The following is a 27,973-nucleotide window of genomic DNA, read 5'->3' on the forward strand; positions in this document are numbered from 1 at the left end:
AGCTTCTGTACAGCTAAGGAGACAATAACCAAAGCAAAGAGACAACCTACACAATGGGAAAGGATATTTGCATATTTTCAATCAGACAAAAGCTTGATAACTAGGATCTATAGAGAACTCAAATTAATCCACATGAAAAAAGCCAACAATCCCATATATCAATGGGCAAGAGACATGAATAGAACCTTCTGTAAAGATGACAGACGAATGGCTAACAAACATATGAAAAAATGTTCATCACTCTATGTATTAGAGAAATGCAAATCAAAACAACCCTGAGATATCATCTAACCCCAGTGAGAATGGCCCACATCTCAAAATCTCAAAACTGCAGATGCTGGTGTGGATGTGGAGAGAAGGGAACACTTTTCACTGCTGGTGGGACTGCAAACTAGTACAACCGTTCTGGAAGGAAGTATGGAGAAACCTCAAAGCACTCAAGCTAGACCTCCCATTTGATCCTGCAATCCCATTACTGGGCATCTACCCAGAAGGAAAAAAATAAGGACACTTGTACTAGACTGTTTATTGCAGCTCAATTTACAATTGCCAAAATGTGGAAACAGCCTAAATGCCCACCAACCCAGGAATGGATTAACAAGCTGTGGTATATGTATACCATGGAATACTATTCAGCTATTAAAAAAAATGAAGACTTTACATCCTTCATATTAACCTGGATGGAAGTGGAAGACATTATTCTTAGTAAAGCATCATAAGAATGGAGAAGCATGAATCCTATGTACTCAATTTTGATATGAGGACAATTAATGACAATTAAGGTTATGTGGGGGGAGGAAAAGCAGAAAGAGGGACGGAGGGAGGGGGGTGGGGCCTTGGTGTGTGTCACGCTTTTTGGGGGCAAGACATGATTGCAAGAGGGACTTTGCCTAACAATTGCAATCAGTGTAACCTGGCTTATTGTACCCTCAATGAATCCCCAACAATAAAAAGACAAAAAAAACAAAAAACTCAACTTTCTTTGAGTCTTAAAGCAGGAGAATCCAAAGTAATGCTGAAAAAAAATGTAAACACAGACATCTAATTCATTACCTTAAAAGACATTCTGTTTAGGGGTGGTGCCTGTGGCTCAGTGGGTAGGGGCCGGCCCCATATGGTGAGGGTAATGGGTTCAAACCCAGCCCTGGCCAAATTGCAACAAAAAAGTAGCCAGGCGTTGTGGCAGGAGCCTGTAGTCCCAGCTACTTGGGAGGCTGAGGCAAGAGAATCACCTAAACTCAGGAGTTGGAGGTTGCTGTGAGCTGTGATGTCACAGCACTCTACAGAGGGTGACAAATTTGAGACTCTGTCTCTAGGAAATAAAAAAAAAGACATTCTGTTTAATAGTCTGATTAAGGAATGATTGTTCTGGATGTATTTTAACCAAGCAAATTTATCATGGAGCTGTTGCTTGGTGTAGTTCAGGATAGGAACACAGGTATAGTCATTTTTTTAAATGAAGATGACACTGTTGTTTATATTCCCTTTAGGCATTTGGGGAGATCTGTGTGACATAAGATGCTTTTGTATGGGTTACCATGAATCTTCTGCTTTTGTTTATATAATGCAGAACAAATAACTCGTCTTTGCTACCACTTTGCCTTAGATACCTGTGTGTGTGCCAGTCTGGACTCTGACACCACATTTTCTGGGTTCATGTACAAGCTGGGATTAGAAGGGGAATGAGCCATAAATTGTGGAAAATTATACTCTGTGGGTATAATTATGTAGTGCTTTTTTCCCTCAAAGTATTTTTCTAGACTTGAATTCATTTTATCTTCGTTATCCCTGTGGAGTAGATAGACCAAGTAATGAAGAGATGTTGGGTGCTGAATTTTTAGGCCAAAGACTGATGACAATACAGATTATTCACTAACTGTACAGCCTTAGGCATATCAGTTCACTGCTTTGAGATTCACCTTCCTCATCTGTTAAATGAGAAGAATATCTGTGCTGCCTGCCTCACAGGGTTGTTGTGAGGGTCAAAGGAGAATGTATGTGAAAGATCTATAAATGGTGAAGTACTAAAAATATATATATATACGTAATATGTGTGTGTGTATATATAAATATATATAATAATCCTTTCTCTATTCTTCAAAGTTACCCTGTCATTTCATAAATTTTACTACCGGGACCATATGACTAGCAGTGAACTTCCCTACTCTCAGACATCATAGATAGTACTCTTTACGAATCACAGTTTTGGAACTTGAGCAGAACAAACCTCTACAATTAATCTCCAAAGTGGAAGAACCAATTACACTTAATCTTTGCCATACATATGTATTATTTTTTGTATAATTTGTTTTGCCATAATAAATCCATTTTCTTTTTCTTTTTTTTTTGTTTGTTTGTTTGTTTTCCAGTTCTGGCGGGTGCCGGGCTTGAACCAACACCCACGGTATAACAGGGGCCTGCGCCTTACTCCGTGAGCCACGGGCTGCGCCCATAAATCCATTTTCTTTAGGAAATACTGCTTTCATATTTATCTACCCATTTGGGTAAAATCAGCCCACACAGTCTATAGTGGTATTCCACAAATAAATTGCAAAGTTCCCTCCCCGACCTCCAGCATAGGCAATGAGTGGTACTGATACTAAGTAGAACATAGATGTCCTCTGAAGCCAAAGAAATATCCATATGCTGCACCAATAGCAAGTGGGTTCTGGAAGGTTCCTATCTTAAAGGAAACATAATTTAAGAGTGACTCTTTGGACAAAAGATAAGCTGTTAAGTGGTAGATTGACTAGTGAAAAAACCAAAGACCTTTCTTTTGGTGCTTATCTCCAACATCATGAAAATACATAAAAACACTTCATTGATTTTGTGTACATTAAGTCACCCAATTCATTAATTAAAAATTCCCAATTCAGATAGAATAAAAGAAAATCATTTTTACATAAATATTACCTGTTAGCATGCACTCCATTCACCTGAGTGATTACAGTAGACAGTTGACCAAGACCTAACATGGACTTCACTACACCATGATAATGAATGATCTAGAAATTTAAACATAAATTTAACATAGTAATTATTACTTCAAATATATCTTGGGAACCAAAAACACTTTAACTAGTATTCTTTTAAAAACACTATTTATCTAACTGTGCTTACCTTTCTTAATTTAAATTAAGAAAGGCAGAATCCCCTATCAAGGTCCCAACACATTTAAAACAATAAAAATAAATGAAGACAACCTAAAAAAATCTCAGATTGAATTTATTATATTTTTTCAGATTCGGTCTCCTTTTCGGTTCAGATCAAATATAAAAGTAATGACTAAAAAATTATCCAATATCTTTAATTTTTTTTTTTTTTTGAGACAGAGTCTCAAGCTATCATCCTGGGTAGAATGCTGTGGTGTCACAGCTCACAGCAACCTCAAACTCTCGGGCTAAAGTGATTCTCTTGCCTAAGCCTCCCAAGTAGCTGGGACTACAGGTACCCACCACAATACCCGGCTATTTTTTGTTGCAGTTGTCATTGTTATTTTAGCTGGCCCGGGCTGGATTCGAACCTGCCAGCCTTGGTGTATGTGGCTGGCACCGTAACCACTGTGCTACAGATGCCAAGCCAATATATCTTTAATATTTTATTTAAAAACTGTCATATGTACATATTCCTCACATAAATACTAAAACTCAAAGGTCCCAATGTTATTAATATAGATTTTGGGGTTTCATAACTAAACAGTTAAATGCAATTATACAACAGCAATTTATGCAATATTCTTCTTTGTTTTGTTTTAGAGATAAAGTCTCACTCTGTCACCCCAGCTGGAGCCCTATGGAGTGATCACAGCTCACTGCAGCCTCAAACTTCTGGGTTTAAGTGATCCTCCCAACTTAGGCTTCAGAGTAACTAGGACTATAGACATGCACCTCTATGCCTGGATAATTTTTCATGTTTTGTAGAGAAGAGCTCTTGATGTATTGCCTCAGCTGGCCTCAAACCCTAGGCCTCAAACAATCTTCCTGCCTTGGCCTCCAAGGTATGATTCAAGTGTGTCTGTTCCAATACTCTTTAAAATTAAAAACAAGATTATGGCCAGGTGCAATGACTCTCATCTGTAATCCTAGCACTCTGGGAGGCCAAGAAAGGTCGACTGCCTGACCTCACGGGCTCCAGACTCCATCTCAAAATTTAAAAATATTTAACATAGTAATGTGTTACTGAGCAAGAGTGAGACTCCGTCTTTAAAAATAGCAGGGCACTGACAGTCCGCTACTTGGGAGACTCAGGCAAGAGAACAGCTTGAGCCTAGGAGTTTGAGGTTACTGTGAGCTATGACGCCATGGGACTCTACCAAGGGTGACAAAGCGACACTCTGTCTCCAAAAAATATGCAATATGCAATATTCTTAAAAATTAATCTCCAAAAAATCTCCAAAAAATAAAATAAACAAAATAAAATAAAATGTATATTGCGGCATGCACGTGTAGTCCCAGCTACTTGGGAGGTTAAGGCAAGAGAATTACTTGAGCTTAAGTTTGAGGTTGCTCTGAGCTATGACGTCACAATACTCTACTAAGGGCATCAAGAGAGACTTTGTCTCAAAAACAAACAAACAAAAAAAAAAAGATTATGAAAATAAAGGGCTTATGCATTGATCTCCTGAGAAACTAAACATGTCAAATATGACAAACGAAACACCCACAATTGGAGAGAATCAAAGGCAAGGTTATAAATCCGTGATTCAAAACCGTTTTCTTGCCCCACAGACAACTTACTCCCATTAGTAATGGTAGCTCAGTGACCATTTCAGATACTCGCATGTGAGTGAGTGAGTGGAGTGGGAGTGTGAAATAAAGTTTCCTGCTGGGCATGGTGGCTCAGGCCTATAGTACTAGCCCTCTGGGAGGCCAAGGCGGGTGGATAGGCTGAGCTCAAGGTGACTAAAGTGAGACGCTGTCTCAAAAGAAAACAAACAAACAAACAAAAAAAAACAGAAAAGGAAAGAAAAAGAAAATGTTTCTCAGGCTACAGGGAATCACTATTACTAAAAACTAATGTGTGGCTTATACTTTAAATAGCACACTAAAATTATATAAATTTTAGAGGTAAGTGTACTAAACGTACATTTTATTAAAAATATAGTCTACAATAAATCTCATTCATTTGGGGGGATATCTAAAATCATAGAAATTTGGCATTGGAAGGGATTTTTGACATCTAGCAAAAGTCTCTAACTTTATGTGTCAGGAAACACAAACTCAAAGAGGGTAAAATATTTTCCAGACACACTGAGACACTGATAAAGACAGTATTGAAACAAAGATCTCCAGAATTCTTATTCAGGGCTTTTTTCATTATGCTGTCTTTCAATTATTATCTTACCTGGTCTGGTTCTAGCTGAATAGCTCTGTCATAACAGGCAGTGGCATCCCTCAGCAAACCAATGCTTTCATGTTCAAGGATCTGTTCTTTTAGAGATGGTTCTGCTTTTCGAATCGTACTTACTCCAGCTACTCCATCTGGTTCATGCATAGCAGCATACAGTTTCTTTGTTCAATGATTAAAAAATAATCAAATGAGAGGAAAAGCACAACTGGAAATAAAACTATCAAATCACCACTTCATATAAAAAGAGCATATGAGAAATTCTGCCTCAGAATAACAATAAAGTACTTATTTCAAGATAGAGACATGGTAAAATTATAAACTTATTTCCAGGCATTCTATTACCTCAACATTCTTACTCCACTTATATACAAATCTGCATCAGCAACTGTTAGTGACCATGATGGTTGTAAAGAAACTCAAGGTCCTGAAACTCTCTTTGAATCCAATTGATAATAGATTCTGTTGAGTACAGTTTATAAGTATCTTACTGCATTTAAAAGGTTTTAAACATTTAAATGAATTTTTTATATATTACTATTCAGATGCCTTTGAGAAACCCAAGACATCAATCTGAGTTCATAGGAGATACTCAAGCTTGGGACACAATTAGCACAAAGACAGTCTTTAAAGATAGGGGAAAGGATAAGATGATATAGGAAATAAATAGGAAAAAAAGAAGACAGAGAGAACAGACTTGAGCTTTTACAATTATTGATGAGGAAGAGCTAGTAAATGAAGAGAGGAGAAACAAGAGAAGTTGTAAGAAACCTGGGAAATAAAATATCCCAGAAACTGTGAGAGAAAAGCAACTAATAAGAAAGGAGTGGTCAAATGATACTGTGCACTTAAAAAAATCAGGACTAGACTGGGTACACTGGTTCATGCCTATAATCCTAGCACTCTGGGAGGCCCAGGGGGGTGGATCACCTGAGCTCACGAATTCAAGACCAGCCTGAGCAAGAGACCCTGTCTCTACTAAAAATGAAAAACTGAGGCAAAAGGATCACTTGAGCCCAAGAGTTTGAGGTTGCTGTGAGCTATGATGCCATAGCACTCTAGTCACAACAACAAAGTGAGATTCTGTCTCAAAAAAAAAAAAAAAAAAACAATTAGGACTGGGAAACATTCATGGAGATTTGACAGGGAGGCCAAATTTTCTTAGCAAGAATATAATCAAGAGAACAGAAGAGAAAAAGAAGTCTTGGCCGTGCCCAGCTCAGTGGGTGGGACACCAGCCACCTGCACCAAGGTTGGTGGTTTGAACCCAGCCCAGGCCTGCTGAACAACAATGGCAACAAAAACCACAACAAATAGCTGGCACTGTGGTGGGCGCCTGTAGTCCTAGCTACTTGGGAGGCTGAGGCAAGAGAATCACTTAAAATCAAGAGTTTGAGGTTGCTGTGAACTATGACACCATAGCACTCAACTGAGGGCAACATAGTGAGACTCTGTCTCAAAAAAAAAAAAGAAAGAAAGAGAAATCTTGTAGAAATGGGCAAAAGTGAATGAAGAATAAAGACACAAATACAGTACAGAGAAGATAGGCATTTCTTTCAAAAACTGGCTGTGAAACAGAGATGGCAAGCACCTGAAGAATTTAAGATCAAGGGAATTATAAAAAATTAAGATAAGCGATACTAAAGCATGTTTGTATGCTCTATACACTCCACTTCAGAAGAAAAATTAATGATACTAGAGAAAGAAGGAATATTTGAAGGAGTTAAACCCTTGGATTTAAGAACACAAGTAGAAGGACTGAATTTCGACAGGAAGGAATCCTTCCTTAGGAATAACAGAAGGGAAGAAGGAATGTGGTATAGATGGTGCACATTTGCAGATTTGGCAGACACCAGGTTCATGTTTTCCTGACGATTGATGACGAAAGATCCTCAATTGAGAATGAGGTTCTTAGAAGCAGGGAACCAGAGAAAGTAAGAGATAGTCTTCTTGACAAGTGAAGAAGTAGGCTTACTACAAAAACTCACTGTCTTGTTTTTCTCTAGTGACATTCAGCTGCTTACATGACAGGAGTTTTACAAAGTTAGAATACCATAATGGGAGAAAGTCAAGTCAAGGGAGCCAAACATTCTTCTAAGGAATTAGCCAGAGACTCAAAGCTAGATATAGATGAATACAAAGACAGGAAATGGCTAATATTCTTCATAAGACTACAAGCTACGAATTTTCCAGTTCTTTAATCACACTTTAGTTTTTGATCTGAAAAGCCCACCAATCTGGATCTCCTATTTTGTTGTTGTTGTTGAAACGGAGTCTCACCCTGTGGTCCTAGGTGGAGTGCTGTGGTGTCATAGCACACAGCAACCTAAACTCCTGGGCTCAAGCAATCTTATTGCCTCAGCCTCCCAAGTAGCTAGGATTATAAGTGCCTACCTTGACACCTGGCTCACTTTTCTATTTTTAGTAGAGACGGGTCTTGCTCTTGATCAGGCTGGTCTCAAACTAGTGAGCTCACGCAATCCACCCACCTTGGCCCCCCAGAGTGCTAGGATTACAGGCATGAACCACTATGTCTGGCCCTTGATCTCCTATTTAATCTCACTATATTATCCCCATCTGCCCTTTCTTTTCTTCCCTACCAAGTCAAAACATCACCTAAACCATTAATTCACCACTATTCTCAAGACTAATACCTGGTATAACAGGTGCATCCCCTCACATACCCACCTCCAAATTCAGGCCCACCCTTCTCACAACAAGAATAGTAATTTCTTGAATGATAGCCCTTTCAAACTCTTCCTCAATTGCCACAGGCAATTACCTAAAATGCTATGATGACCATAACACTTCTCTAGTTCACATCCTCTAAGAAGCTTGAGCAACTTAACCTTTCCTTTGCCATTCCAAAACTCTTTAGCATATACCATGCTCTTTCTCAATTACACTGGGATGCCTCTGCTTAATAGGTTCTCAACCTAAGGGTCGCAACCCACAGGAACTGTGTTAAAGGGCCACAGCATTAGGAAGGTTGAGAACCACTGGCTTAGAATGTTGTGCCTCTCTAACACTCATTCAGTCTTCATGATACCATCTCAGAAGCCATTCCTGACCCCTGGTTCACTCACTCCCAACTCCCACTGCACTGCACATAGAGGATGAGATGTGTCCTCCCTCAGGACACATCTACATCACTGTCACTGTACTTAAGATGTTATACCAAATTGATTTGTTTCTCCCCCACTTATCTATAAGCTTTTAAGGTACTTATAAATATAGAATGCTCAATAAAATGCTCAACACAATGAACAACATAATCACAAAAGACTGGTATTAATTTTCATTATTAAATGCATTATATTAATTGCAAACCTGTAAAAATCCAAGATGTTCTTGAATATTTTGCTTCTTTTCTGTAATAAATGATTCAAAGTGCATGACAGCTCGCGTGTATGCTCTGGAGCGAAAGGAAGCCACTGCCAGAGTATCCTGAGGTATGAGGTCTAGAAAACGAGTTACACTCTGATAGTCTAGATTATAAAAAAAAAAATTGAAAAGATTTTTAAGATGAATATTTTAAAATTTCAATTCAAGTATTTAAGTTCAATTTACTTCACTAAATTAACCCAAATATATTAGGATATCATATTTAGAATATAACTAACAACAGGATGATTGCTCCAAGGGTCTTAATCTAACTCTACCATTATTACTTACCCTGCTTTGGACAGTTTATTTTATTTCGTTTATTTAATTTTTGAGACAGAGTCTTACTCCATAGCCCTGAGTACCATGGCATCATAGCTCACAGAAACCTCAAACTCTCGCATTAAGCAATCCTCTTGCCTCAGACTCCTGAGTAGCTAGTTTTTTTTTCTATTTTAATAGAGATGGAGGCTCGCTCTTGCTCAGGCTGGTCTCGAACTCCTCAGCTCAAGCAATCCACCTACCTCAGCCTCCCAGAGTGCCAGGATTTGGACATTTTAATTTATGGAGCTTTTATTTTTTGATCTATAAAATAGAGAAATATTACTCCTGGTCTTGTCTTCCTTACAATGTTGTTGTGAGAATTCAATATCAATCTATTATTAAATGTTTAAAAGATATAAAGATGACACAAAAGATACAAGGTAAGTTTTTACTGATTACATTACTGATACAATGTAGCTATTGATATTTAGTATGGAAATAGCTTTTTTATTTTGAAGTTTACAATTCTTTGGTTATCCACTCATTTTTATTGTGTTACACATGTAGAGAAATTTTCAATTTAGCTACTACAATGGAAATTGAAGTGCTTTCTAAGAGTTCTTACTTTAGAATAATTTTTCAAGTCTAAGAAAAGACATAAATTAAAAACTTCTAAATGAAGATAAGTCTATGAATTTTTCTTTAAAACTTTTAAGTTTTTTTTTGTTGACAAGGTATTAATCCATCTTTTTTTTTTTTTTTGTAGAGACAGTCTCACTTTATGGCCCTCGGTAGAGTGCCATGGCATCACACAGCTCACAGCAACCTCCAACTCCTGGGCTTAAGCGATTCTCTTGCCTCGGCTTCCCGAGTAGCTGGGACTACAGACACCCGCCACAACGCCCAGCTATTTTTTGGTTGCAGTTCAGCCAGGGCTGGGTTTGAACCTGCCACCCTTGGTATATGGGGCTGGCGCCTTACTGACTGAGCCAAAGGCGCCGCCCTAATCCATCTTTTTAATGGCTAAATAGTACTCCATGGTATACACATACAACATTTTCTTAATCCACTCCCACTCAAGAATTGATGGGCCTGGCCCCATATGCCAGAGGTGGCGGGTTCAAGCCCAGCCCTGGCTAAAAACTGCAAAAAAAAAAAAAGAATTGATGGGCACTTGGGTTGATGCCACATCTTTTCTTTTTTTTCTAATTTTTTTAGTTTTTTTTTTTTAATTTTTCAAATTCATATGAGGGTACAATTTTTTTTTTGGAGACAGAGTCTCACTATGTTGCCCTCAGTAGAGTGCCATTGTGTCACAGCTCACAACAACCTCAAACTCTTGGGCTTAAGTGATTCTCTTGCCTTGGCCTTCCAAGTAGCTGGGAACACAGACGCCTGCCACAATACCCAGATATATTTTGGTTAGAGTTGTCATTGTTGTTTAGCAGGCTGGGGATGGGCCCGAACCCTCCAGCCTCAGTGTATGTGGCTAGTGCTCTACTCACTGAGCTACGGGCACTGAGCCATGAGGGTACAATTTTTAGGTTACATTGTTCTCACTTCCCGGGTAAAGTTCCATTTGTAGAAGAGCCCCTTACCCAGGGGGCGTGTTATACACCCTCACAATGTGCTTATTAGGTGAGATCCTGCCTCATGTCCTCCCCCCTCCCACCTCCTGCTTCCCTAGACTCCTGAACTGGACTATATTAGTGTTTCATTGTTCTTATGAGCATGTAATTGTTTACATATTGATTTCATATTAGTATGGAGTAAACTGGATATTTATTTTTCCATTCTTGTGATATTTTACTAAGAAGAATGTATTTCAACTCCATCCAGGTAAATGTAAAAGATGTGAAGTCTCCATTTTTTTTAATGGCTGAATAGTATTCCATGGTATACATATACCACAGTTTGTCAATCCATTCATGGGTTGATGGCCACTTAGATTACTACCATCACTTGGCAGTTACGAATTGAGTCACAATAAACATTCTAGTGCAAATGTCTTTGTGGTAAAATGATTTTTACTCTTCTGGGTAGATACCTAGTAATGGGATTGCAGGGTCAAACAGAAGGTCTACTTTTAGGTCTTTGAGGATTCTTTTAGATCTTTGAGGATTCTTCAGACTTCTCTCCAAAAAGGCTGTTTTAGTTTGCAATCCCACCAGCAGTGCAGAAGTGTTCCTTTCTCCACATCCACGCCAGCATCTGGTGCTTTGGGACTTTGTGATGTGGGCTAATCTTGCTGGGGTTAGGTGATATCTCAGAGTGGTTTTAATTTGCATTTTTCTGATGATTAAAGATGAGCATTTTTTCATGTGTTGTTGGCCATTCATCTGGTCATCCTCAGAGAAGGTTCTGTTCAAATCTCTTGCCCATTTATAGACAGGGTTGTTTGTACTTTTCTTATTATTTAATTTGAGTTCTCTATAGATTCTGCTTATCAGGCCTTTGTCAGATTCATAACACGCAAAAATTTTCTCCCATTCCAAAGGCTGTCTGTTTGTTCTGTTTGTGGTACCCTTAGGTGTCCAAAAGCTTTTTAGCGTGAACAAATCCCAGTTATTTATTTTTGGTGTTGCTGCGATTGCGAGGGTGGGGGTGTGGGTCTTCCTCATAAAGTTTTATCCCAGGCCAGATTCTTCAAGTGTTTTCCCTAGACTCTTACAGAATCTTTATTGTAAAACCTTTAAGTTTTAATAATGATTCACGAAAAAATATAAAAAACAGGAGACAGAAATAAATTCATTCAAAATATAAATAAGGTAGTATATTTAAAGGAAATTATATTTAAAATGAGTTCTTTATTTACATCAAATTTTGTAGATAATTTCAAATTATGAAAAATGTCAAAGTTATTGTGTATTTGAATTATGTCATTCTGAAAAGCTAGAAATTATAGTATTAATGAAAATGGTGACATTAGAGTTAGTGTATAGTTTATAGCACCATTCTCTCATGCAGAAATAGAAGCATATAATTGTTAAATGGAAAATATAAAATTAGCTATATTCCAGAGAAAAATATCCCCCATAACAAATAATTATTTCCAAGTCCAGAAAATTTTACAAAAATAATAAACTATTGCACTTAACAACAGAAGCATATGTACTTTCACAGGGATATGGACAAGAGGAAGATGTTCACTAATTGAGGACTGAGTAAGTGAAGGTCTCTTTAAGGATTATTAGATAGTCAATTTTTCAATTATTCTTAAAGACTACATGGGAACGGGTGGCTCCTGTGGCTCAAGGAGTAGGGCGCCACCCCCATATACCAGAGGTGGCGGGTTCAAACCCGGCCCTGGCCAAAAACTGCAAAGACTACGTGGGAACAATAGGTGAAGTCCATGAGAATGGCTAACGTGTAAAGAAACATTCTTTCTACTGAAAGAATGAAAAAAAAAAAAGAAGGTTCAAAGACAGTAAGAGTATCTATTAGTGTGTAATGAATATAATTCTTCTCACCAAATGTATGTATCATAGGGACAAATTAGCAAATGTAGTTGCTAACTCTAATAAGATTCTTCTTCTTGTCACATTAGTGGAAGCTGTAATAGCACAGATAAAAATAGCACAGTAGTCAGTATAGCAGGGGGTAGTGCGGTAACACAGAGTAACCATGTCTGAAGAGCCTGCTGGATATCAAACACTACCAGAAATAGGGGGAAAAAATAAAAATAGCTTCTCTGTAGGTCATGAAATAAATGAAATTAAAATGTCTTTAGAAATTTAAAACTTAAACATGAAAAAGACTGCAAAGAATATTTCTTTTTTTTTTACAGCCTCCCGAGCAGCTGGGACTACAGGCGCCCGCCACAACGCCCGGCTATTTTTTTCTTTTTTGGTTGCAGTTTGGCCGGGGCTGGGTTTGAACCCGCCACCTTCGGCATATGGGGCTGGCGCCCTACTCACTGAGCCACAGGCGCCGCCCGACTGCAAAGAATATTTCACAAGTGAATAAGGACCAATGAACTCTTGGACCTCACATACACACAAAAGCACAATATACTGATGGGACAAGAAGGAATTGGGTTAGCAGGGAAAGGTGAGTTACTAACAATATTAAAAACATGCCTTGGTGGCGCCTGTGGCTCAAGGAGTAGAGCGCCGGTCCCATATGCCAGAGGTGGCAGGTTCAAACCTAGCCCTGGCCAAAAACCACAAAAAAAAAAAACAAAACATGCCTTTATTTCACACTTTATATATTCATGATCTCATTTAATACAACAATTTCTAATGGAGATAACATTAACCCCATTTTACACAATGAAAAATTAGGTATGTATCTTGTCCAAAGCAGTGAATAGTCAGAAAGCCCACACTATTGCCATTTAAGAAAACACACAAAAACAGTTGTTTTTAAAGTTAATGCTTAAATTATAGAATTGATACTATTGGTAAACAGTAAAAGGAAGAAAATAAACAGAAGTTATAACTTACCCACTGAGTCTACCTTATCTCTGTTTGATTTGCTCTGTGAAAATTTCTCAGCATTCAGTGCCTGAAATTTGTGCCTTGCCCATTGTGTGAGATGGTCAAGCATGGAGAACACAGTCTGTGTACTGAGTTGACACAGATCAGACGCACTATCCTGGGTACTTATGGTATGCTGATCGTCATGCTTTAGAACTGCCATAATTTCTGCATAGACCTAAGAGAAATCATTTTATGGTTAATAATACGTCTGTATAACCAGTTTACTATTATATGACATATAAGACTAAGGCAACAATTTTCAAAAGAAAAAGACACATGACTGATCGATAATAAATGATCTTTCTGATCTATAATTAAACCAATCAAATGTTATTCTAAAAAGAAAATCTGCTCAAGTCATTAAAAAATATATAAAAAGAAATCTTTTAAAATCTTAAGATTATTCCAGGAATGATAATGAAACATTGTTAACTAATCATAAAAAAATCTTAAGAGTACTATCCTACACTATCTTTAAAAACTGATGTCAGAGTAATTGAAGGACTAAAGGTAAACACAGAGGATTAAAAGAAAAATGTAGGAAAATAGGTTTAGGACACTGGATAAGAGAAAGCATCACATGAAAGGCTTAGAATTCGTAATCTTTAAAAGATTCATAAGGCTGGGCGCAGTGGCTCACTCCTGTAATCCTAGCACACTGGGAGGAGGTCAAGGTAGGTGGATTGCCTGAGTTCAAGAGTTGGAGACCAGCCTGAGCAAGAGCAAGACCCCATCTTTAAAACTAGCCAGGTGTTGTGGTGGGTGCCTGTAGTCCCAGCTACTTGAGAGGCTGAGGCAAGAGGATCGCTTGAGCCCAAGAGATTGAGATTGCTGTAAGCTTATGACGCCATGGCCCTCTACCCAGGAGACAAAGTGAGACAAAAAAATAAAAAGATACACACACCAAATAGGCAAAGGATATGAACAGAGATTCCAGATAAAAGTAACCCAAGGTTGTAACTGGGTTATAGGTTTCATGTGAAAGCCCTAAATTAGTTTCATAGTAAGGCTGAGTACATTGGGTACTTTTTCTTCCATTCTTGAGATACTTTACTAAGAAGAATATGTTCCAGCTCCATCCATGTAAACATGAAAGAGGTAAAGTCTCCATCTTTCTTTAAGGCTGCATAATATTCCATGGTGTACATATACCACTATTTATTAATCCATTCGTGGATCGATGGGCACTTGGGGGAAGGGGAAACGGGAGGGAAGGGAGGGGGGAGGTGGATAGAGGGAGGAGGATTGGTGGGATTACACCTGCGGTGCATCTTACAAGGGTATATATGAAACGTTAAGTGTCTTAGCACAGTAACTAAGAGAATGCCAGGAAGGCTATGTTAACCAGTGTGATAAAAGTGTGTCAAACAGTCTGTGAAGCTAGTGTATGATGCCCCATGATCATATCAATGTACACAGCTATGATTTAATAAAAAAAAAAAAAAGTAACCCAAGGCTGCGTATGGTTGCTCATACCTATAATCTTGTACTCTGGAAGGCTGAGGGGGAGGATCACTTGAAGTCAGGAATCGAAGACCAGCCTGAGCAAGAGCAAGACCCCTATCTCTACCAAAAATAGAAAAAATTAGCTGGGTATGGTAGTGCATCCTATGCTCCCAGCTACTCCAGAGGCTGAAATGGGAGGATTGCTTGAGCCTAGGAGTTGGAGGTTGCAGCGAGCTACAATCATGTGCTTCTACTCTACTGGGGTGACAGAGCAAGACTCCCTCTCTCAAATAAAAAAGTAACCCAAATGGCCAATGAACATAACCTTATAAGTAATATTGAAAATGTAAGTTAAATAATAAAATATCCTTTTTTAAACTTATTATGTTGCCTAAAATGTAAACATTTAAAGATAGCAAGTATTGGCAAGTGTGTGAAAACTGGATACATTCATGAACTGCTAATAGGTCTGTAAGTCAGTACAATTTTGCAGTCTTAATCAAATTTTAAATGTCCATAGTGAATCTTACAAGGGTACATGTGAAATTTACTAAATGTAGAATATAAATGTCTTAACACAATAACTAAGCAAATGCTGTGAAGGCTATGTTAACCAGTTTGATGAAAATATTTTAAATTGTATATAAAACCAGCACTTTGTACTCCACGATTACATTAATATACACAGCTATGATTTAATAAAAAAAAGTTTAGTAAGGCGCCAGCCCCATATACCGAGGGTGGCGGGTTCAAACCCAGCCCCGGCCAAACTGCAACCAAATAGCCAGGCGTTGTGGTGGGCGTCTGTAGTCCCAGCTACTCGGGAGGCTGAGGCAAGAGAATCACTTAGCCCAGGAGTTGGAGGTTGCTGTGAGCTGTGTGATGCCATGGCTCTCTACTGAGGGCCATAAAGTGAGACTCTGTCTCTACCAAAAGAAAAAAGAAAAAGTTTAAAAATAAAAAAAAATTTTTTTAAACGTCCATGTTACACAACCTCTACTTTCAAGTATCTATCTACCCTAGAGACCTATGTTTGAACACTTTCAAAAGTAAGCACTGCAATGATATTTAGCATAGTACTGTTTGTAAAAGTAAAGAATTAGCATCTAAATAATCATTATTATGGCAATAGTTAAGCTGTGGGACAACTACATTTTGGCAGTATTATATTATGCAGTACTTAAAGAAAGGATAGTTCTTTACATATTGGTAAACAAACAAACAAAAATACAAACAAGTTGCAGAACAACACTTATAAGAAGATGCCACCATTGAAAAAAAGTTCTAGAAAAGCTACACCTCACATCAATAATACTTCCTGGGGTTGCAGGATCTTTTGCTTTTTGATATGTACATGAACATACTTACTGTACATTTCCTAGTAATATGTAGCCTTTCAAATATTAATTACACTGGAAAAAAGTTTCAGATGATCAGAAAACAAATAAAATGATTCCTCTCACCTCCTGCTGATCTTCTTGATTACAACCCAACAAGACATACACCAAAATATGTGGAAGAAGATAGATGGTCACCTTGAAATCATGCTTCATCATAATGCTACAACAGGTGAAGATTTTACTAGCAAGTTCATGCCGAACCTATAAACACAGATGTTATAGGGACAGTAAATAGTTTTATATATTTTTCTGATTAAATGTCAAAAAGTAACATATGTGATAATATATCATAATAGAGTACTTTTTCTAAAATTTGGAACAGAGTCTCATTATGTTGCCCTCGGTAGAGTGTTGTGGCGTCATAGCTCACAGTAACCTCAAACTCATGGGCTTATGAGATTCTCTTGCCTCAGCCTCCCAAGTAGCTGAGACTACAGGGGTCCGCCACAACGCCCAGCTATTTCCTTGTTACAGTTGTCATTGTTGTTTAGCTGGCTTGGGCTGGGGTCGAACCCCACCAGCCTCGATGCATGTGGCTGGCACGGTAACCACTGTGCTATGGGCGCTGAGCCCATAACAGAGTACTTTTAAAAACGTTTTTTTAATTAAAATTTTGAAATTAATTTAAAATTAAATTAGACTTTATTACATTACTTACAGCTAAAGTCAAATTTTCTTGGTATTACCTATCTTTGATTTACTAACTTTAAAGAACTCATAAAGTGGGTGGCGCCTGTGGCTCAAGGAGTAGGGTGCCGGTCCCATATGCCAGAGGTGGCAGGTTCAAACCTAGCCCCGGCCAAAAACCAAAAAAAAAAGAAAAAAAAGAACTCATAAAGTTTTAAAGTTTTTTTCTTCAAATATAAAACCTTTACTTAAAACCAAAAATACTAAAATAAAAGATACCAAAGATAGAAGTAGTTAATTTAACAGTATTCCATATTTCATACATTATATTTCCAATGTGTTCATAAAAAAGACAGAAAACTTCTTGAAATTCTCAGCTATGAATTATTATAATATTTAAAAGTACTAACAGAAATGTGAATTAAAATTAAAAGTTATAAATTTTAAATATGCCTTAAACATTTTTCTCAGGGTCAGGTACATAAAAATATCACTATATGGAAATATCAGAAATATACCTCTGTCTTTCCATGAAATTGCATTTTAAAATATCTTTATTTTAGGGCGGCGCCTGTGGCTCAATCGGTAAGGCGCCGGCCCCATATACCGAGGGTGGCGGGTTCAAACCCGGCCCCGGCTGAACTGCAAACCAAAAAATAGCCGGGCGTTGTGGCGGGCGCCTGTAGTCCCAGCTACTCGGGAGGCTGAGGCAAGAGAATCGCTTAAGCCCAGGAGTTGGAGGTTGCTGTGAGCTGTGTGATGCCATGGCACTCTACCAAGAGCCATAAAGTGAGACTCTGTCTCTACCAAAAAAAAAAAAAAAAAAAAAAAATCTTTATTTTTATTTTAGAGAATGTCTATATGATATATCTTCTTTTAGAAGGCATTAAAGGACAATATTTTTTATTATGTAAAAAACTATGATTTAGCACGTACATCCTTTTAAATAGTATTATTTTACAATATAAAATGAACAGACATAATGTAATAAGATATTTTACAAAAAAATTAAGATCATGGTAATTTTCTTCATTAAGACCATTTATTACCTCTTTACTTAGAAACTATTATTTATTAATATTAAAAAATTACTACTAATTAGTAAACATTTTCTTTAAAATTCTATCATTAGGAGCATAGATATTTCAATTCCTATTGTGTGTGCTGATTTTCTTTAGAATTTCCATTCAGTTAATTCTGAAATTAACTGAAATTCTGAAGAGGGTTCCTTACCTTTGTTATGAGATAACCTGCCCAAGATGCTGACCATTCTGCAAAGTTATTACCTAATTCACTTAAGTAAATTGGCTTCTTTACTCCAGACCAATCTGTTGACTTCTGAGAGCTCTTATACCTGTAATTTTGAAATTTTTTTTATTAAAAAATATATGATCAGTTTAGTTTAGTAAAGAAAATATAAGAAATTAGGTGGCTAAGGGAGGAGGATCACTTGAGCCTAAGAGTTTGAGGCTACAGTGAGCTATGACTGCACTACTGTACTTTTTAGCCTATGTGACAGAGGAGGACTGATCCTGTTTACTAAGAAAGGGCAGAGAGGGAGAGAGGGAGGGAAGAAGGAAGGAAAGAGGAAAAAGGAAGGAAAAGAAAGGAAGAAAAAAATTGTATTAACTCCTTCACTGACTACCACAGTACTGCCTTGCCTTTACTGAAATCTGGTTAAAGATACCACTTGTCCAGTATCATTCTTAAGGGTGAATGAGAGGCCATACTTGTACATCCCAAGCACTTCTAAGAATTTGAGTTGGCCATCTCCTCCTTAGGTCCTTCCAACTCCATTCTCGCATAAAAAAGACCTATTTCTTTGAAGTTCAAGCCACCTAGGTACTCTATTTTCTACTCCTCATTGTGGGCATCTACCAAACTTGATCATTACCAAACTCACTGATAACTTTAGGACATTGCCCAGTGTTTTCTTTCTTGCCCAAGTCTTACTATCATCCCACATGATTTCCACGTCTGGCTAGAGTGCTTACTCAAACTCAAAACTTCCAAATGACTTTCTCCTCTATTCAACAGTCAGGGCTCCTTTGCTAATACAAATAATTTCTTCACTCCAAAATCAATAATTTAGACATCTCATTCTATGTCCACATTTTGTACATTACCAATGAACATAATTTCTATGGTCCTTCACTTATAACCTTCTCTTGATAATAGTCTCTAGCCTAGGGTGTCTAACCTTTTCTTCTCTCTGTCACACAGTGGACAATAACAACACTTATTAAAGTTGTTTTCAGCCACACATTAAATACACAAATACTAAGAAAAGCTAATTAGCAAAAAAAAGGTCTGTGCTTACTTTTCACAATATCTGACACCACAGATAAGCAAAAAAGTCCTTATCCTGCTTTGGCCACTCTATTGCCACTGTCTTTACTAGCTGTACCCATTTGTTAAACTCCTAACCTTGAATCAATCCATGTGCCTCCCTTTACTGAAATGATACTCAGGCCACTGCACTGAGACAAGAAAATCACTAACCACCTTACAAGAGTAGTGCAATACTGTATGTTCTTAGTCTTCAGTGTCAGTGGACCTCTTATGTCGCACAAAAATCCTTCTAAGTTTTGGCTCTCACATTCTGGGTGCTACATGGGGGTCTTTATTATATCAATTATCATTTTTCTTTTACTTTACTTCAACATGACCCTTTCTGTATGCTCCTTAGCATTAACGTTTAAACATGTTCAAGTAGCTCTCATCTTACTACTACATATGTCTAGGATTACTTGAGGGGCATAAATTCCTTTTGAATCATCAGTAAAAATTTAGGAAATGACAAAGATAATAAATGCCCTATATTTAAGATTTTCAGCAAACATATTTCATTGCATTCTAAGTTTCTAAAAGTTGAAAAAAATTCAATAAATTCTCAGTTAACCACCACACTAAACTAGGAAAAAAGCCTAGATCTTTACTTTGAATCATCACAAGTATAATTCTCTAGATGATTTTATTAAGTTTTATAGTAAACATAGCTAGAAAATTACTGATACTGGGGTACAGGCCAGATTCTGCAGAGTCTCATACTAGTTTAGTTTTCTCCTAAAATTATTTTCTATGGTGATTTTGAATGGTAGTTATTATATCAGGTTCTTTTTTTTTTTTTTTTTGGTTGCAGTTCAGCCGGGGCCGGGTCTGAACCTGCCACCCTCAGTATATGGGGCTGGCGCCCCACCGACTGAGCCACAGGCGCTGCCCATGCCCGGCTTTTTTTTTTTTTTTTTTTTGGTTGCAGCCGTCATTGTTGTTTGGCGGGCCCAGGCTGGATTCGAACCCACCAGCTTAGATGTATGTGGCTGGCACCTTAGCTGCGTGAGCCACAGGCGCTGAGCCATTTAAATTAAATCTCCCAAATATATCCATCCTTTAATCCAAGTTTAGTGATTACATATAAATAGCTCAATTGAAAAAAATTTTAATGAGGCTTGGCACCCGTAGCACAGTGGTTACGGCGCCGGCCACATACACCGAAAGTGGAGGGTTGGAACCCAGCCCAGGCCAGCTAAAAATCAACAACAACAACAACAACAACAATAGCCGGGTATTGTGGCAGGTGCCTGAGGTCCCAGCTACTTGGGAGGCTGAGGCAAGAGAATTGCTTAAGCCCAAGAGTTTGAGGTTGCTGTGAGCTATGACACCACGGTACTCTACTGAGGGCAACATAGTGAGACTCTGTCTTAAAGAAAAAAAAAAAAAGAAAAAAATTAATGAAAGCGTAGAGTAACTTCAAGACAGTAAAAACAGGCTCGGTACCTGTAGCTCAGAAGCTAGGGTGCCAACCACATACATCAGAGTTAGCAGATTCGAATTCAGCCTAGGCCAACTACAACCAAAAAATAGCCGGGCATTTTGGCAGGCGCCTGTAGTCCCAGCTACTTGGGAAACTGAGGCAAGAGAATCACTTAAGCCTAAGAGTTTGAGGTTGGTGTGAGCTGTGACTCCATGGCACTCTACCCAGGGCAACATAGTGAGATTCTGCCTCAAAAAAAAAAAAACGACAGTAAAAACATAAATATGCTTTCAAGATGTTGTGTATGTCCCTAGGCCATCTGGAATAAATATCCAGCAGTCCAAGCTATAAAACTGACCTATTGGCTAACCTGGAATTTCAGTGTTTCATACAAAAGATGTCAGCTCCATTGAAACTGCCCCCCATCAACCTTTTATTCTTCTGTGGCACCAATTTCAATGAGTTGATCCCCGTTAGGTTAAACCTTCTAACTTCCACTATTGAGGAATGATCTGAGAGGAAGGAGGAGGAAGGAGGAAAGAGAGAGAAAGGAGGAGAGGGAAGACAAGGAGGAAGAATTCTCATTGCTTTGATAAGATATCTTGTAAATGACCGTTTAAAAGTTGTTTCTTATTAAAAAAAGCATAAAATATCGATTTATAAAATTTTAAATTGAATTACAAATACACAGAAATGTTGGGCTTCCAATTGTCATGAAGTAGACAATAGCCACCTCCACAAAACATAAGGAATTATATATAATTCAGTAGTAGACAACAGCCACCTCCCAAAATATAAGGAATTTATTCAACAACCTGAGATTGAATAAGCATTTATTATTGAGTGGCAACTGAATGTCAGGTACTCTGTTGGGTACTTTTTAACATTCTCTCCTTTATTACTAACACTGATCATACAATATAAGTAAAATTATCCATATTATCCAACTATTTTTTTGTTGCAGTTGTCATTGTTGTTTAGCAGGCCTGGGCTGGGCTTGAACCTGCCAGCCTCGGTGTACGTGGCCAGCGCCCTACTCACTGAGCTATGGATACCAAGCCTAAAAGTAGTTGAATTTAAAAATGTAGCAATCCTGGGCGGCGCCTGTGGCTCAGTGAGTAGGGCGCCGGCCCCATATGCCAAGGGTGGTGAGTTCAAAGCCAGCTCCGGCCAAACTGCAACAACAACAAAAAAAAATAGCCGGGCGTTGTGGTGGGTGCCTGTAGTCCCAGCTGCTCGGGAGGCTGAGGCAAGAGAATCACATAAGCCCGAGAGCTGGAGGTTGCTGTGAGCTGTGTGTTGCCATGGCACTCTACCGAGGGCAGTAAAGTGAGACTCTGTCTCTACAAAAAATAAATAAATAAATAAATAAAAATGTAGCAATCCTTTTAACTTCAATGAATTTGTCTAAATACTTAAAGTTGTGGAACTTAACCCACTGAGCACACGGTACTTCTTTTTTTTTTTTTGGAGAGAGGGTCTCACTATGTCACCCTTGGTAGAGTGCCATGGCATCATAGCTTATAGTAACCTCAAACTCTTAGACATAAGCAATTCTCTTGCCTCAGCCTTCCAAGTAAGTGGAACTACAGGCGCCTGCCATAACGCCCAGCTATTTTTTTGTTGTTATTGCCATTGTTGTTTTACAAGGCCCAGACTGGGTTCGAACCCACGAGCCCTGGTGCATGTGGCCAGTGCCCTAACCACTGAGCGGTGGGCGCTGAGCTAGTACTTCTTATTTTGACAAGACTATAAGCATAAATCAAAGAGGAAAATACATATATAAGATAGTAAAAATATTTTTAATGTTAAATACTATATCAAAAATATTAATTTTTATAAAGTTAAAAATAATTTTATTAAAATAGTTTAAATGAGTACTCATACCTAGTATTTAGATGAGGTTCTAGTATTTCTCGAACATGCTCAGGAAATCTCTTCCACAATTGGTGACCTGGGCCGTCAGTCTCCATCTCTCTACATCCATATATAGAAAGCAACTCCTACAAATACATATTTTACATTCATTAAGTCCACAGTGAAGTAGTTAAACCTTTTTATTCATGAATGTTCTACATGTTATAGCTCTAAAAATACACCCATAACTGTTTTATTGCACTTTACTATGCTTCACAGATACTGTCTTTTTTACAAATCAATGACTTTGGCAATCCTATCTGGAGCAAGTGTATTTGCACTATTATTTTTTTTTTTTTTTTGTAGAGACAGAGTCTCACTTTATGGCCCTCGGTAGAGTGCCGTGGCCTCACACAGCTCACAGCAACCTCCAACTCCTGGGCTTAAGCGATTCTCTTGCCTCAGCCTCCCGAGTAGCTGGGACTACAGGTACCTGCCACAACGCCCGGCTATTTTTTGGTTGCAGTTTGGACGGGGCCGGGTTTGAACCCGCCACCCTCGGTATATGGGGCCGGCGCCATACCGTCTGAGCCATAGGCGCCGCCCTGCACTATTTTTTTTAACAGCATAAGCTCACTTTGTGTCTCTGTGTACCTTTTGGTAATTCTCATAATACAAAATTTATTATTACTATATATATTATGGTGATCTGTGCTCAGTGATCTTTGAGCTACTTACTGTAACTATTTGAAGTTTCATGACTTGTGCCCATATAAGACAAAGAACTTAATCAGTAAACGTGTGTTTTCTGACTTCTTCAGAAGACGGAGACAGGCAATTCTCCGTCTTATTCTGAGACACAACAATGCTGAAATTAGGCCTACAAAGGCCTCTAAGTGTTCAAGTGAAAGGAAGATTTGCATGTCCCTCACTTGAAATCAAATGCTAGAAATGATTAAGCTCAGGAAGAAAGGCATGTTGAAAACTGAGATAGGCAAAAATCTAGGCCTCTTACACCAAACAGCCAAATGTGAATACAAAGGAAAAGTTCTTGAAGTAAATTAAAAGTGCTACTCCAGTGAACAAATCAATGATAAAATTTTGAAACACCCTTCTTGGCAAGATGGAGAAAGTTTTAATGGTCTCAGAAGATCAAACCAGCCACACAGTCCTTTAAACCAGTGGTTCTCAACAACCTTCCTAATACTGAGGCTCTTTAATACAGTTCCACAGGTTGAGAACCGCTGCTTTAAACCAAGGGCATACAACATTTTTTCCTCTGCTGCACATTGGAAGAATGAGTTGTCTTCCATGACATGGAATCTATCCTGGGTAAAGATGATATGAATGTTGAAATGACAAGAAAGGAATGAAAATATCACATAACTTTAGTTGATTAAGCAGCGACGGGGTTTGAGAGTATTAACTACAGTTTGGAAGGAGGTTCTATTATCGGTAAAATGCTATCAAACAGCATCACATGTTACAGAGAAATCTTTCGTGAAAGGAAGAGTTGATTGACATGGCAAACTTTGTTGTCTCGTATTAAGAAAAGCCACAGTCACTATAACCTTCAGCAAATACCACCCTGATTAGTCAGCAGCCATGAAGGTTGAGGCAAGATTATCCACCAGCAAAAAGCTCATGACTTGCTGAAGGCTCAGAATTGTTAGCATTGTTTAGAAAAAAAGTATTTTTAAACTAAGGTATGCACATTGCATTTTTAGCCATAATGCTATTGCACATTTAACGGACTAAATACAACTTTTATATATACCAGGAAACCAAAAAATCTGTGTGACTTACTTCATTGATATAGTCACTTTATTGCAATAATCTAGAACTGAACTCATAATATCTTGGATGTATGCTTGAATACATAAAAATAAAGAAAATTTTAAAACTTTGGAGCTGGGAAGCTGAGACATGTGAACTGCCTGAGCTCATGAGTTCAAGACAAGCCTTAGCCAGAGCGAGACCCATCTCTAAGAATAGCTGGGCATTGTGGTGGGCACCTATAGTCCCAGCTACTTCGGAGGCTGCGGCAAGAGAACTGTGTAACCCCAAAGTCTGAGATTGCTGTGAGCTGTGACACTATGGCACTCCTTGAGGGTGACAAAGTGAGAGTCTGTCTCAAAAAATAAAATAAAATAAAACTTTGCAGCTTTGAACTTCCTTGGGGGACAGTTATTTCAATACCTAGAACTACTCAGGTAACTTATTTATGGTCACAAAGTTGAGGAAGTAGGATATACATACAAACATTTTTAAAGTAGCTATAATAATTTGTTAGGAGGATATGCTTCTATACTATCTATGATAAAATATTTATCATAAATTTGCACTACCTTGATAATAAAAATGATAATTAAGAGAAAGGAACTTCAGAAGTATAGAGTTTACAATTTTCTTACTTGAATTCAATAACTTAAAGCCAGCAATGACTATATACACTCTTACTTGAATGGCATAAGCAGCTGAATCTTGAGCTCGGCTGTTATCTGCATATGCAAGGTAAGCTCTTGTCAGTTCCATTAATAATCCATAAGCAAAGCTTAAATCTTCTACTCCAGTCTCAATAAAAAAAACAACAACAAGGATAATCGGTATAAATTTTCTTGAGATAAACTTTCTTCTATGGTTAACTTAGTGCCTAAATGAATTTAACTTAGAGAAAGGAAAGGACAGGGAGGTTCCAACTAAGTTTTGTACCAAGGCTAAAATATAATCTGTAGTTAAGGTTGGGCTCAAACTTCATTGGTTTTGGCTAATGGTCTCTAGAATAGCAATAAGAAATGAACTCAGAAATTACTTAAATTGTCTGGCTTAGATAAAGTTGTCAATAAGGATAATCTGAATAGTTCTTTATAAATGGACTACATAAACCTCAATAGAACAGAGAACTCTTTTTGTCATTCCAAACTACCATTACTTACCACAAATGTAAAATCTTTTCCTTGGGTTTCAGTGGTTGAGAAATCTAATCGACCTGGATCTATTGCCCCCAACTCTCCTAAGCATTCCCCACAGAGCAGTCGAGCTTGAGAGTTTGCATCTTGGCAACCTTTCAAAAGCACTGTCACCAACTGTGAGATAATAGGTTCTACTGTTTCACTATCTGTTGCATATTTTATCAGTTCTTCCTAAAATAAAAGTAGAAAGAAAATTTATATGTAATTCTAGAAACTTGTATATTTTCATAAACTACAAAGCTTAAAAATATTAAGGAATTATATAATGTAAGTATCAAAACAAAATTAAATTCCTGTATCTGCAATTTTTTCAGCTAGTTTTTGATAGGTTCATATAATATAGTTCACAATAAGTTGTGTACAATTGGAATCATTAAGTGTACTTGAAAGTCTTAATCATTAGTCCATTAAACAGTTATTGTGCATTATTACATGAATATACAAAAATGAGTAAGACAAAGTCTTACCCCAAGTTAACAGTCTCATGAGAAAACACATATTTCAACAAATAATTAAAGTATCACATGTATATGTATAATATATGTATATAATTATAAAAATTATATATTATAAATATAATTATATAAATATCATATGTATATGTATAATAACAAATATATTTACAAGGTAAAGAAGCAATGAAGAAAATGAACTGAGTAACTTTTCAAGGACAGTAGACAGATATTTCATAATAAGTCAAGGAGGAACAACTACCAGTTAAAACAAGAAGATTGAGAAGTGTATAAAGGGCGGCGCCTGTGGTTCAAAGGGGTAGGGCGCCAGCCCCATATGCCGGAGGTGGTAGGTTCAAACTCACCCCTGGCCAAAAACGGCAAAAATAAATAAATAAATAAAAAAGAAAAGTGTATAAAAACTGGCACGGTGGCTCACACCTGTAATCTTAGTACTCTGCCAAGGCAGGAGGACTGCTTAAGCTCAGGAGTTTGAGACCAACCTGAGCAAGAGCAAGACCCATCTCTACTAAAAATAGAAAAATTAGCCAGGTATTGTGGCAAGGCCCCTGTAGTCCAAACTACTCAGGAGGCTGAGGCAGGAAGATCACTTGAACCCAGGAATTTGAGATTGCTGTGAGGGGATGAGGGGAGGGGAGAAGAGAGTATAAAAACTAACACAGAAGGAGAAAAAGAGGGAGAAAGGATTCTGTGGGGATGGAAAAGGGTAGGAAGAAAGGTAGGATAAAGAAAAATAAGCTGAGCTTTTTTCATTCATCTTCTCATATTGCTGTAATAAGCAAAATGTTAAAAAAATATTCTTAGGCTAGTGAAGGTTTAGATATTGTACTTATGTGATCAATTTAGAACCACTTCATTTATGTTATCTTCTTTCTAGTAAAAGTAAAGCCTACATAAGCATCTCGAACTGTGATGTGTAACACAAAGTGTAATATATTTCAAAAGAAAAATAAAAAAGATATTTAATCTCATGTGCGGCACTCATAGCTCAGTGGGTAGGGAGCTGGTCAAATACACCAGAGCTGGCAGGTTCAAATCCAGCCCAGGCCTGCTGAAATAACAATGTCAACTGCAACAACAAAAATAGCTGGGCGTTGTGGCGGGCGCCTGTCGTCCTTGCTACTTGGGAGGCTGAGGCAAGAGAATTGATCGCTTAAGCCTAAGAGTTTGAGGATGCTGTGAACTGTGACGCCATGGCACTCTACCCAGGGCAACAGCTTAACACTGTCTCAAAAAAAAAAAAAAAAAAAAAATTTAATTTCATCCAGAATCTTCAATAGTCAATTTCTTAAATAACAACATAGGTTAAGGCAGCCATGCAAACCTAAAATACACCCTAGTAATTAGTAAAAAGCAAAACTCAGATTTAAAAAGCATAGACATTTATTTACTTGCTAAAAGTAGAAAATAAAGAAAAGAACATTTTAGTTGCCAAAAAAAATTGTAGTTCATATTCAAAGCAATACATGTTATGAAATACTAAACGAGGAATTTAAATTTATACTTATCTGCTATGTACCCCCAAATATGTCCCCTTTATTTTACTTCTAGGCTAAACTGGATTTTTAAGCAAAAAACATTGAATTCCTAGAGAATTTTTAAAATGATTATGTGTTTGATGCATCTATTTTAAACAGTTTTTTAACAAATGGACAGAATTTTATCATTTCCGAATGGCTAACCAGTTGACAAAACAAAACAACAAAATCCATGTGTGTCTCAATTATGTGAAACATCACTTTTATTAAATACTAAATGTTGACATGTACTTGGGTCTATTTCTGGACCTTGTGTTCTTTCCCACTGATCTATTAATTCATGCACTGGTATTTATTATAATAATAACGGCTATACGGTGTAATAATACCTGGTAGTGTTACTGTACTCTCATTATTTTTTAGAGGGAAAAGGTCCCAACTATTTTTTAGATGTGTATTTTTCTATATGAATATTATCATGAACCTCCTAG

The 27,973-nt window shown here is 37.6% G+C and overlaps 1 protein-coding gene across 4 annotated transcripts in view; it reads right to left on the reverse strand.

Annotated features, from left to right (window-relative positions):
• ATR (ATR serine/threonine kinase) overlaps window positions 1-27,973 on the reverse strand; it is a 158,750-nt gene that overhangs the window by 68,660 nt on the left and 62,117 nt on the right. For all 4 annotated transcript variants that reach the window (XM_053598573.1, XM_053598574.1, XM_053598575.1 and 1 more), the window contains 9 exons: window positions 25,496-25,702; window positions 25,020-25,133; window positions 22,590-22,705; window positions 18,182-18,302; window positions 16,385-16,522; window positions 13,440-13,650; window positions 8,677-8,834; window positions 5,344-5,508; window positions 2,914-3,005 (listed from right to left, as the gene is read on the reverse strand). In XM_053598573.1, coding sequence (XP_053454548.1) covers window positions 2,914-3,005; window positions 5,344-5,508; window positions 8,677-8,834; window positions 13,440-13,650; window positions 16,385-16,522; window positions 18,182-18,302; window positions 22,590-22,705; window positions 25,020-25,133; window positions 25,496-25,702 — 1,322 coding nt within the window. The remainder of the gene's footprint in view (window positions 1-2,913; window positions 3,006-5,343; window positions 5,509-8,676; window positions 8,835-13,439; window positions 13,651-16,384; window positions 16,523-18,181; window positions 18,303-22,589; window positions 22,706-25,019; window positions 25,134-25,495; window positions 25,703-27,973) is intronic.

This window comes from Nycticebus coucang, chromosome 8, assembly GCF_027406575.1.
Source record: "Nycticebus coucang isolate mNycCou1 chromosome 8, mNycCou1.pri, whole genome shotgun sequence".
NCBI lineage: Eukaryota > Metazoa > Chordata > Mammalia > Primates > Lorisidae > Nycticebus > Nycticebus coucang.